The following is a 13,282-nucleotide window of genomic DNA, read 5'->3' on the forward strand; positions in this document are numbered from 1 at the left end:
CTGAGCTGTGCAGCATTTTTACCTTTACTGTCAATACTAACTGCAGACCAGAGCTAGGCACTGAGTGCTCTTCACTGTCACTGCTTCCCTGCTCTGCCACAGGGAAGTTTTGGAGGAGGGATAATTGCAGTGGTGTGAAGTGCTTTGATTAGGAAATTCTGAAACAGCTTTTGATGTTACTGGTGATCTCTGCATGCAGGTTTTTCTCTGCTGAATATAAACAATGAGAAAACACAGCTGAAGTTTCCAGTGTCTTCCTATTAGATGTGTTCAGCTGGAATCAGCATCAGCCCCAACCCTGTCTGGAAAAAGGCTCCATACAAATATCAAGCAATCCATCATCGTAAGGGAAAACAGTGAACAAGCCTTGCTGTGTCTGCTGACAGCAGGAGCAAAGGCAAGCAAGACTTGGGCACGTAAATACTCAAGGAACAGCCGAGAGAAAGGCAGGCAGAAAGACCTGACATTTCCCTCTCCTTGTTACAACTACAAAAGGCACAAGGGCATCCAGGTGCTACAAAATGCAGCCAGTCTCCCTCTTCCTTCCAGATCCTGCTGGTTCTCCAGATCAGTTTGTTCTGGTTTTCTTTTTATCTGATCAGTTTGTGAATCACAAGTGAAGTTTTACAGCTCTGCTCTGTTTAAAGCATTATAGACTCAGGTTTACCTTTAAATAACTAAGTGGGGCTGCAGGAATCCATCCAGCTGCTGCCAGGCAAGCCGTCAGCCTGAGTCTGAATATGTGCATCCTGGAGGATCCACAAATCCATGAGTGTGGCACTGCATCTTCTTCATGCAGTGACAGCCAGTGGCAGGGACAACTGCAGCTCCAGCACTGGAGGTGGCCCTTGGCTCATGAGGCTCCAAAGCAAGGAATTTCCAGACCAGTCACCTAAAATCCCAGCAAAGGTGACTGGGCAGGCTCTGAGGGAGACAACACTGCCATGGAAGTCTTTTGCTGGCTCCATTCAAGCTTTTACCTTCATATTCAAGCATCAAGGTAATGAAGATGCAGCCGCCTCCTCCTCTCCCTGCAGCTTTTATGCTTTGCCCCTCTGGCAGCTTTGGCTGGTCACAGGTTGAGGACAGGGACTGCACACTCTTCAAGGCAAGGACTGTTCCTCTCCTCAGTCCTCAGCATGCCAAGCAAGTGCTTTTCAGGGCTGTAGAACAACCACTGCCTTTCCTGTTCCTTCTCATTCTTGGCACAAAGGCACCTGAATCACTTCCAAGTGAGGTTAAAAGCATTCAAGCGTCTGTTTGCACATGGGGTTTTCTAAAGCAACCTCTCTTTGTAACACACGCTTCCCTCGGCATACCTAAAAGTAACCAAATGCCTTTTCCTTTAGGAACTGCCTTCCTATTCCCAGGAAAAAAGATTCTGTCCCCTTGGCATTATATCCATTGCTTTGTTTTCAAGTTTCAGCTTCATATTTGAGCAGTTACATCACACATCTCCCATCTCGGTGGTGGAGGGGTAACACGAGCTAGAAAGAGCACAGTAATTCACATCACCTTGTTTCCTAGGGTGAGACCAAAACACTGCTTGCAAAATACCAGTATTTTTATGCTGCAAAAATACAATTAGACTCTCAATTACATCTTATTAAATTTACTCCTGGGACTTTGTTAGCGCAAGACAGGCAAAGGAACTCCCAAGGGCTCTCACTAAATCCTCCACACCACGCCTTGCCACTCCTGCAGCTACAGAAAGGGGAAAAAAATATTATTTCCAGGGACCAGAAACCCAAATTCTGCAGACACATCTGCCACAAAGTCTCCCCGAGTCATGAGTCCCAGGGAACAAACTGGATTTACTCACTTGACTGAGGTTTTCCACGGGCACAACCTGTGTTTGCAGAAGTGGGTGTTCCAGCGGTAGCTCAGGAACGAGCAAGACACTGAGGAGCTGCTCCAACAAGAGGACTCTCCACCTTTTCTGAATACTGGCATCTCCCAAAAAAGAGAGCTTGCAGATTTAATTAAATTTTACTATTTTATTTGTGAAAAAACTACAAGCAGAATTCATAAATAGACATTTCTATTTAAAGCAGGAAAATGATAAAGTGGCTTCTAATAACAGTCGTGCACATGCCAGTAACAGGAATATATTAACATCTTTTATTTGCTAGACAAAGAGCAGTGTCCAATATAAATTTCCCAAAAACATTTAAGACCTGTGAATTTCTGACCAGTTCACAAAACCACCATTGACACTTTAGCATGAAGATTAAAACAAACCTAACAGGACTGTCAGCTCTAAAGACTTTACAGAGCGGAAAAACTTTCAGAAGCGTTATACAAGCTGTCTTTCTGGGCAAATGAAAAATAGAGCTCGTATAATACATTAACATAAAAATCCACAAGATAAGATTATGTTTTGACATACTTAAACAAGCAATCTATATTTGTCTCCAACAAACAAAGCTAAGGAAATAATGTAACCATCTTTACACAGTAAATTAAGGTTACAAGTCATACACAAGAACAGAACTGCTTGCGCATTAAAAACTGTTCAGCTCCATTGTCATACTCTAAATGTTGGCTCTTAAAACCATTCGGTTACATACAAGCAAAGGTTATTATATAGTCAGCAATTAATAAATTTTCAATAATTTAAGTTTATGGTAGAGCTTAAAAAAGTAGACTGAGAATGATCTTGGTAAGGCAGGTGAAAACATCTCAGTGGAAATAAACTCACAGAAGCTGCTGCCAAATTTTGGGTCTGTCCAATTTGAAGCAAAGTTCCAATTGAAATAAATAGCCTGGTGGTGTAAAACGCTGTCACCTTTCCTTTGCAGAACTACGTCAACTGAGCGAGTCAGGCAAGCTGTGTCGGTGTCTGTGTGTGTGTGTGTCTGTGTAAGAGTCCAAACTTTGCCATCGTAACACTGTGCTTCACTTACCTGCGTTCTGTGCCACTGAACACCGTGAATCTGGTCCTTCCCTACACTAGTGTTTGCTTGGTTTGGTTCTGGAACACCTTCCCCACCCAGGGCGGGCCGGCCCACGGCCACGGCACGGACGGAACCGCACCTGCGGTGCTGCAGGAATGCCAACTTCCGAAATGGTGAAAGCAAACGCTGTCCTTCAAACCACAACACAACAGCTACGGATGAGGCTGGGGGTTCAATGCTTAGCTAGCACTTCCTAACTGATTGCAGAATTACAGGTCACTCGTTCCAAAGAAATTTTCCCATCTGTTTGTAGCAAGCTACTTCATCGAGGAGGCACGCCAAAGGGACAGATGTTACCGACTTTACCACGAGTAGCTGGGTACGGCGTTAAAGCTTTTCAACTGATCTACAGGTCTAGTTTCACTTGAAAAAGAAGCAATTTCCTGGTACACACAATGCTATTTTTTTTTTTTTTTTGCACAAATTCCCAGATCCAGCGAAGAAGGTGAGCACGTGGTTTGACTTGAAGCACCAGAATGAGCCCTGCTGAGGCCAGCGGGACCTGCCACTCGCTCACGCTCTTGGCTGGATCACGGCCGAGATGCACGCAAGCCTAATTGATAATGGATCATTTATAAAGCAGTGCAAAATATACAAGTTCAGGGGCATCTTCAAAAAATCTCTCTTAAAAAATTATTCCAATACATTTCAGTAAAATAAATAAATATGGCTGACCAGTTTACCCTCCCTGAGACCCTTAAAGGAATAGTAAAAACTGGAAAAGGAATGTCTTTGCAATATCCCACTAATGTTAAAATGTGGATTGAGATATTCATAGTATTTAAAACTATGTATAATAAATTGTCTTGATGCTCATAGGAAGCATCTGTTTTCCTTTGGTTCTTTAATACTTTTAAAAATGCTTACAAAAGACAGCCTATACTGTGAATATAAGCAGAATTAAGTTGGGGTGCCCGTGCTAACGTTCAGAATGAAACCACTGCTGCCAAGGCACTGCCACTGCACGTACCTTCAAGCAGGGGCCCTACCAGATCCCTTCCTCACACATTTCTGTCACCAGTGTGAAAGGAACCTACATCTGCTACTTAAAACCACACAGATTTTAAAAGAAATCTTAAATGGGTTGCCTTCACAAAGAGAAATTTCTCTTGCCAAGCAAATAATTCACAATATAACAAGCAGGCACAAAGTTGTCAAAATGTGGCCCTCTTTCATCATGCCCAAAAGTTATGCATTTGATGTCAGATGAAGCCACAGCCTCTGTGCCTGAAATTACTGCAAAGCACCCTGGGGCCACTAAATAAAGATGAAAAGCCAAAGAGGTGTGGGGTTTGTTTTGTTTTTTAACAAAAGTTTGTTTTGCTTTTTAACAAAAGTTTGTTTCACCTCTTCAGCCAAGTGTTTTAGCAGGATAATGCATGGAAGGTAAACTGTAAAGCAACACTAACAGGCCAGGAAAAGAAATCATAGTCTGGATAGCTTTAAAGTAAGAATGAAGGAGATGCTGGTCACGAGCATGACTTGCCAGCACAAAAACTTTTCCCTACTTTTGCTCCCACAGCAGGAGACTTGGAAGTGTCCAAACGCTGACAAGCCCATCACTGGCCAAGATGCTGTTCAGAAACCACTCCTGGGACACAGATGGACGCCCAGGATAAGAGCCACCCCAACAGCATGGACGGGACAGATGGGACAGGGCTGACAAGCACCAACCCACACGTGGCTGGAGTGAGCACCAGCTCCGTTCCTGAGCTCGGGATTGCTCCCAGGCTTCCTGCTGCCTTCAGCCCACAGCAACCACTCCAGTTCTAGCTACCTCAGGCACTGAGGCTGCTGGCTGGAATTCATTAGCAACACCAACATGTGTGGGACTGGCTGTGCGTGACACAGCCATGCTCATGTTACCAAACACACGGATCTGGGGTGTAACACCAGCAGTCTGGTTGGGAATGCTTCTGCTCCAGCTGGGCATGGACCTGCACATCACCAACCTGAGTGACCCTAGGGGAAACACCAGCTACCTGGAGCAATCCTCTCTCATCTCAGAATACAAGCTGTAACAATTAAAACCGCGCCCAGTACGCTTTAGCCATTGCTTAGGGAAGAAACGGGGAAGGAACAATAGAGAGAACAGGTCCCATCCAGGTTCAAACCTTCAGGAACACTTTTCACCTAACACCAGTTCCATTTCAGTTTCAGTACTTTCACAGAAGGGGACTGTCCCAGATCTTGAACGGTTCAATTATTTTGTTTTATCACTTCACAGTGTTTCAAGCACCAGCGTTTCCATGTATTGGTTTCAAATAACCCTTTATATATATTTATTTATATATATATTTATATATAATTTATATCAAAACTGATAGTACACAGTATAACTGGAAGAAGAACTGAACTTAAAAAGGATATGTTGAAAGAGGATGGAGTTTGTGAATGCAATAAATAAAGCCCCCTTCCCACCCCACCCACTCCCTACCCCAAAACAAAAAGTTGTCATGTTCATGGAAAATTGTGCACAGCAGATATTATAAAAAAGTAGATTCAGGAGCACATCCAATTATAAATGATTGTTAGGAAAATCATATAAAACAATGGAATACATAAAAGTGTCAAGAGTAATCGCTAGGGTGAGAAATTCCTTGGTGGCCAGATGCCCACGGCAAGTAGAAATTATCCTGGTTGCATCAGTAAGGTCGATGTCCGAGAAAGTGTGTTCAAGCACAGAAGAGGCTCTCCAGGATTTGAACGGCGTGGGCAGGTGGAGTGTTTGAATTTCATACCCTGATTCATAGTTTCCACAACTCCATGTGCAATTTTTCAGAAAGATTCGTCGTTGACTGCCGACATGTCCCCCTTGGGTGTGGAGGAACGGGACGAGCCCTTGTCTGTGCTCTCAGAGCCCGAGCTGCTCTGATTCTGTTGTTCTGATCCTGCACTGGAGGTCACTGTAGAAGACGACGTGGATGAAGAGCGAGTCTTTTCTTTAAAGTCTGTGATAATTACTGTGACATTTCCCACTGTGACTGCCAGCTGCTGTGCAGTACTTCTGTCCACATTTTTCAGTCTGGGTCTAAAACAAATGAGAAGACATTTAATAAAAGGATAAAAATAAGGGAGAAAGGGGAAGTTTATTAGGAAAAGCATTTGAAAACAAACTCGGTGTGACTTGTGCTCCCTTGCCTGCACAGTTGGCAGTGGCTGGGAGGAGAAGCCAGGCAGGCAGAGTGCTGCAGAGCACAGGATGAAGGTGTGCCCTGCTCTCTGTGCCAGCCAGGCTCCTTGTGCCTCTGAGGGCTGCAGAGCACACTCAGCCCTGGAGAACAACCTGTCTCACAGAGCTCTGCACAGGGAGTCTCTTGCAGGCTTCTCCCTATCCAACCCTGCCAGAAAGGAGGACACCACAGCAGAGCCAAGCGGACAGGAGCCAGACAGAGCAAAGGATCTCCTCCCCAAGGGGCAGATGAAAGACTTCTCTTATCTAAATTCACCATCTCATCATGTGCCCTGATGTTATGAGACAAGGCTGTGACTCTGCAATACAAAACCACATGAAAGCATTCGGCCACGGCTCTTTCATTCCCCGTATTGGAACTCTGCAGCTGCAAACAACACAGGCACTGGGACAACTTGGCTTCTCTTTCAGCTGCTTTGAGCTTATACAAATCAGATGCCCAACCAGCCTATGGATAAAATAGCTCATAATGTTCCCTCTGGAATCGAGGCTATTGTAAATAAAATCCAAAATGTACAATGGTATTTTTTGCAGCCAGAGCTTTTGGTTAGGGGAAAAAGAAAAGGGGAAAGAAAAAAACACAAACCACCTGAAAAGAACGCACTGGTACTTATTGCTCAGGATTATCTCAGTAATTTGCATGCTGTGCTATCATTCAATTAGTAATGTAGCTAATAAGGGTCGAAGCTCTAGGAAGCTGACATTCAAGCACATTTCACGGGCTGGTCCAAAGCTCTGCTTCAACAAGCCTTGGACATTCCTCCAGCTACCAGCAAATTCCAAGTCAGCTGCAGAGACTGCTGTAATTTACAGCTTTTGCTCCTAATTAAGGGTCAGACTTAAGCAGCAGAATATTCTCAATAGGGAAATTAAAACGGAGAGTCTTTATACATCAGTGAAAAGTAGCTTGCTGAGAGCTGCCTTATTGAGAGGGATGGAGGGAAGGTTAATTTACTTTGGGATCAAGCTTCAGCTTTTAAACCACTCTGCCTTTTCTCCTCCTCACTTGCAGCACACAAGGCTAGTGCAGTAAAACAGAAAAAGAGGGAATTAAGCTCATTTTCTACCCGCCATGAATACTCAATGGCTTGCAGTGCTAAGTTAACAAGGAGAAAGTCCTTAAGCAGCAGCTATCCAAGTGGTATTCCAGAATCAGAACAGAAAAATGCATTGAGGACAGATGTACAGCTTCCAAAATAGAACAATTATATTTCTGCAAACTTCCTCACCAAAAATAAAGTTACCGCACCAAAAATAGTATTTTCTTATCTAACCTAGGAGGCTGCTGCAATTTTTAACAAGTACCACAGGAAGAGGATTTTTAATAGACAGAAAATACAAACAAAACCCCAAAACACTGCTGCATTGGGCTAGCACTCAGTAAAACTCCTACTTGTAGCAGCCCCTTCACTCTGGGACCAGCCTTTTCAAGCCCAGAGCTGCGCTCTGGATTCCCAGGGCAGGGAGACGCACCCACGCTGCACAGACACACTCACAGGAGCTGCCAAGCTGCACAGGCAACCACAGAGAGATGAAATGATGCCACCTCGTTTGTGGCTTACAAGAAAGGCCAGCTGGCTCAGCAGGGTTTGAGGTTTCCGCCGGCGCTGCGGTACCGTCCCGGCAGATCCCCCGCACGGCCGCCGCTGTTCCCGGAAGCGTAGCACGAGGACGTATTTTCCTCCCCGAGCCCCGAGTTCCTCTAGGAAACCCAGTCCTTCCTGTAATTTGCCTCGGTCATTTGTTTCCTCTTGTACTCAGAAACAGCCAAAATGCTGGCCCAGATACCGGAACAGAGCCCGCTGCCTCCGCCTTCCTACAGGGTTGGACGTGAACTCCCGCTATTGCTCGTTAAAAGGTAGATCTGAGAGGTGTAATTAGCTTAAAAAAACCCCCCCAAAAAAATGGAGCTGCCCATGTATCTTTAAATGCCAGGACAAAGTAACATGGAAGGGCTGTGGGAAGCAGGGCTGAGGTACAGGATTTCCCCACAGTCCCACTCACAAACATTCACATTACCACTTTTAGAACTGAGCCTCCCAACCATTTCTCTGGGAGGTTTTCAGGGTTTCCCCCGTACAAAGAGTTGATTAAGCACAGATGGAAACCACCAATCTCTTCAGCACATGCATACAATTTTTGCCTCTTATAGAAGAAAGGGATTGGCCCACTCATGTTATTTTGCAAAATTAAACACCCTGATGCTTCAGGTTTATAGCGAAAGGATTTTATGGCCAAATAAGTGAAGTGTTTCAAAACATTCAATCTGAAAGTACACAGGAAGGCATGGTATAAACCAAGACATATTGTCAGAAACAGGCATGGTATCCAAGAAATTTAAACAGGATTTCTTAAAAATCCAGAGAGCCCTAAAAGACAATTTACAAAAAAACCCAGAAAAACTGTTAAGCAATCTGGGCATGAGAAAACCTTATCATTCAGTAAAAATCAGGAAAATACTCTTGACAGCACTCCTGAGAATTGCAAGAAAAGTTCTACAAAATAAAACACTTAAAAAGACAGTTGAAGAAGTAAAGGAGATGAGATATCCTTTAAAAATACCCAGCTAGACCTGGTACTATTAAGGCTTAATTAGGCCTGGCAAAAGCTTGCCACAAAACATGGACTAAAAGACTTTGCAGTAGACAGAGTGACTCCTTTAATGAGTAAAAACAATTATTTGATGTAATCTCTCAATTTAATATTATGTCATTAGTCAAGTACATCAAGTCTCCTGCATCCTAAGTCTCAAAATAAGTACCATTTAAAGAAGAACAGGACAAGAAAAGAGTCACTGCAATAAAGCTGCCTCTCTGTAATCAAATCAGCAATGGACACTTCTCTCTTTGGGGGCTGAGGAAGAGTTAACAGCAGTCCCTGCAAACAGCTCAGTCTTGTAGCATAGCAGATGTCACACTGCCCTCACTACATTCCAGTGGGTTGCTGTGCAAAGGATATTCACTCTTTTTAAAGACTTTCATGCTAGTATTTAAAAACTTTGAAGACAAGAGTTTCCTGTAGTCACACCTTGCCAACTTGAATGCCAACAGCAGTGCCAACCATATTTCCCATGTGCTTTACCAGTGTTTGCAGCTAATACTACCTCAGTTCATGTGGCTTCACTATAAAACACCTATTACAGCACATTTTAAAGAGAGATGCAATTCTTACACACAGGCAAAGCACCCAGTTCAGTTCTGCCTCCTACAGCTCTCAAGTTCAATAGTACAAAAACTGTTCTGTGATGCTGAATTTTTGATTTAAAAAAATGGAAGAACAGTACAGGCAAGACTAGGAATAAACCTCTCTTCATACATTAATTTCAAACTTAGCCAAATATCAAACCAGCCATTTGTGCTTTTTGTTGATAGCAAGATCCCAGCAAATCTGTTCATGTATACTTAGTTCCTGTATACTTGGAAAATTATCTTGACAATTACGGTGACTGAATTACAGATAAGGAAGTAAAAAAGTAACCTTTGTTACTGCTATCAAGTGATGATAAGAATTTGATACAATTGCTGGTTAATGTTTTTCCCCCACTGTGTCTACAGTCAAAAGCATTACTACCCAACTGACAATACAATTATTTTAGCAGAGAAATTAAAACAGAATGGACAACAGAATTAATATTTCCAAAGCCTGAATCTGTCCTCACCAGCGGAGCGTTCAAGTGCTCGTACATCAAAAAAAGAAGTGTTTGCTTTTTAACACAGTTCTCAGATACCACAGGCTCAACTTTAGTCTAGAGTTACCTTGAAGTGTGATTTGAGTCGCTGGTCTTTGTTGTAGTATTCCCAGACTGTATGCTGTTTGCTTCACTAGGAGGATCTTTCACAATATCCGACTTTGGTCTGTGAGAATTGGAGGGAAGAGGGAGATTACAATGTTGGTTTAACTGCACAATTAACCAATGCACAGTGCTACTGAAATCACATCACATTTAATACTGCATCCTTCAAACTTACTTAGTCTTCTTGTTAGTGTTCTTCTTTGTAACACTTGGACTAATTTCCTTCTCTTTGTCAGGTTTTTCTTTGTCTTGTTTTTCCACTTTCTCCTTCTTCTCCTTCTTAGGTGGCGGTGGAGTTGCATATTGCTGGGCAACTTGTTGTGCCACCAACTGAGAGTTTATTCTAGGTTTCCTATAATGACAATGAAAAGAGAGATCTATAGTCAGTCTTACACAGTAAAAATAACTACACTGAAAGCAGTATGAAGATTTATTTCCGCAACCAGGGAAGAACACTCCACTTAAAGAACCAAATGGATGTCCTTATTTGATGTGAAGTACTACTGCTGTTACCAAACAAGACAGAAACGTTAAAAGAAAGAAATACTCTGAACTGCTCTTTCATCAGGTTTTAGTATGTAACATTATTAAGTATAATGCTCCCTTTCTTCATCTGTGTCATGAAATCACAGCCAATTTTGGGGGGAACAGCAGTGAAAAATCAGCTTTCAAGAAGCTGCCAGCCATACACTGTGGCTACACTTTAAGAAAAGGAACAGAATGTGACCAAAAAAAAAGTTTCCTGATAAACATCAGCCTCCTTCATATCCTTCAGTTTAATTTCTCAAATAAGCTTCTGGTTCAGCAGCAGCAAACCTTGCACAAATAACAAAGAACAAGAGAAGGTAACTGAGATGACTTTGTCCCAAGGGCTGGGCTGGCAGGAGCACAGGAGACAAGTGGGCATTCACACTGGCACTGGGAACAGCCGTGCCAGCCTCCGACACACCGTCCTCACACCATTGTCCCCAGCCCCCAGCATGCTCAGACAAAAAACACAAGCAAGCTGCCTTTCAAAGGCTGCTTCCACTGCAAATTATGGCTTACACAGAGAGGAGCTTTGCATGTAACCAATATCTTGGTTATTGATCCTCTCATATCCAACAGGAATTGGTACCTTTGTCTCTCCTGCATTCCTCATCCAAACTCTCATGTTCTCTTCTGACAACTCAAAAACTTTTCCCCCCTGTCATATCACAAAGCAAATTATACTCTGAATACTTCAGCTATTCATGATCAATTCAATTCCTTCAACACTCCAGAAAGATTTGTACTCCCTATGACCACACAGCTTGTGGGAGAGGAACAAAACCAGGTAATCAACTCCCTTAGTCATCCATAATAAACCAAATGCTAATTGCAACAGTTGCCCAGGCTTGTCCAGAGCTGTTAAATTGTTCATAAATACAATTCAAATTCGCACATACATCAGACTACAACAGATTGCCAGTGAAAGCTGCACCCAAGTACCATCAGCTCTACAGCTGATGAACCCCAGGGGTTTGTGCTGCAGAGCTCTGTACCTGCACTCAGCTTTTACTACAAACACCCAGAGAGGTTTCAAGCACCTACTTAGTGGTGTGATGTGTTGAAAAAAAGTCTAAAACATTAATTGCTCATACATAACATTTGCATTGAGAGATTATACACGCAAGGGAACATGCAGAGAATTTCTACTCCCTGTCATGGGAAAATCCAAGTATCTGCTAAGCCTCTCTTGGTACTGGTTTCCTGTATAATGGTACCAAGATGTCTTCACTAAAGCCAGATATACCCAATTATTGAATTTCTCAACCACAGACTATTATAAAGCCTATGCAACAAGTTGAAATCAGGTCCCTGACCCATCTCAACACCTCTGGCAATCAGACTTTTCACCCAACATAGAAACTAACTCAGTTGATGCTACAATCTGCATACACATCTGAGTGAACAAAGATCTGGTCTTCAGCCTTAAACAACTGTGATACTGAAACGTTTTGCAAGCAGTTACCTGTTCCACAGAACAGTGAAATATTTAGCATCCTTGAAATCCAGTATACAGCAATTTCTGTCTGACTCAGAGGGAGCACGTACAAAGAAGTGGTTTGGTTACATGGAAAAGATTTTCAGATTGATGCAACCACACTAAAAGCTGACAACAGTAACTTGTGTCAAGCAACCTGCTCACTGCCTACTAAAAAAAAAGACAAAATGTCAAGAAATCTTCAAAGAGAGGGCAGATACCATCTCCCTGCATGATTATACATGATTAACTCACTGCTTGAAGCTGCCACTTCTGGCCAGACTTACAGTTATTTGCTGTTTACACAACCAGCTAAGTCAGAAACCTGAGCCATTCAAGGGAAATCCCAATTCATGACTGAGAGGTTTTCCCACTTTACACAACTCTGACGTGCTCCTTGTGATGTGATTTCCAAGCCTTGTGCCCAACCTATGCAGCTGCCCTTCCTGTTGCAGGAGTGCTGCACTGCTTGAACAGAGATACAAATTTTAAAATGCAAACTAAAATAAAACCCAAACTTGCATAAATATTTTGTATTGTATTTTCCTAGAGAAGGCTGGAATGACAAAAGGACCTGCCTTAAAGCACTCCTGTGGAGACACTGCCCTGTGATCTTCTGCTCTTCATCTGTACCTGCGACAGCACACTGCACTTATTAAGTTTGATCATTTTCTGGCCAGTCACTGACCTAACCAGCACAGCTTCTCCAAAATCCATATTTACATATTCCCTCTTACCCACCAGGAAGGGAAGAGAGCAGGAAGCAGCCATGGACCTGTGGGAAGGAGAACCAGCCATGCCCATGGGTTTGCTCCTGCCATGAGGGAGGAACACAGAGCTACTGAGACTTTGGTCAACACTGAGCATCTTTCAAGGTCTGCTGCACTACTAGAACAGATTTTTTTTTAATAATGCAAATAACCCAACAACTTTCCAGTTCCTAATCTGACTGTTTCACCCATGCCAGCAGCAAGCTTAGGAAAAGGGTAAAAACCAGGTAATTTAAGTAACTGGCAGAGTAATAGTAATAATAATAGGAGTAATAAAATCCTTCAAGTAAGGCCCACACTGCCCCTACAGCCAGGACACACTGGTTAAAAGCCCTTTACTAAAAAGCCAAGCAAAGCAAGTCAAGCAGCACATTTTTAACCACAGCAAACTATAACCATAGGAACCACAATTGAGTAAAGCAGCTGCAACATCCAAAACTTACTCCAAGTTTCCCTGCCTACCAAAAATGATTTATTTGGCCACCTCCAAAGTGAATGCTTCAACCCAGATACACCACTATTATATTAAAGTAGTTATCACTTAAGCAGAACAGAATAGGAAGT

General features: G+C 42.9%; 1 protein-coding gene across 1 annotated transcript in view; it reads right to left on the reverse strand.

Moving 5' to 3' along the window:
* Positions 1-5,416: 5,416 nt before the first annotated feature.
* RYBP (RING1 and YY1 binding protein) overlaps positions 5,417-13,282 on the reverse strand; it is a 38,483-nt gene continuing 30,617 nt past the window's right edge. Inside the window, exons 3-5 of the mRNA XM_084214525.1 lie at positions 10,119-10,295; positions 9,906-10,004; positions 5,417-5,988 (exon numbers count right to left, since the gene is read on the reverse strand). Of these exons, the coding sequence (XP_084070651.1) occupies positions 5,736-5,988; positions 9,906-10,004; positions 10,119-10,295 (529 nt within the window). The 3' untranslated portion in view covers positions 5,417-5,735. The remainder of the gene's footprint in view (positions 5,989-9,905; positions 10,005-10,118; positions 10,296-13,282) is intronic.

This window comes from Fringilla coelebs, assembly GCF_963513975.1.
Source record: "Fringilla coelebs genome assembly, chromosome: 13".
Lineage (NCBI taxonomy): Eukaryota > Metazoa > Chordata > Aves > Passeriformes > Fringillidae > Fringilla > Fringilla coelebs.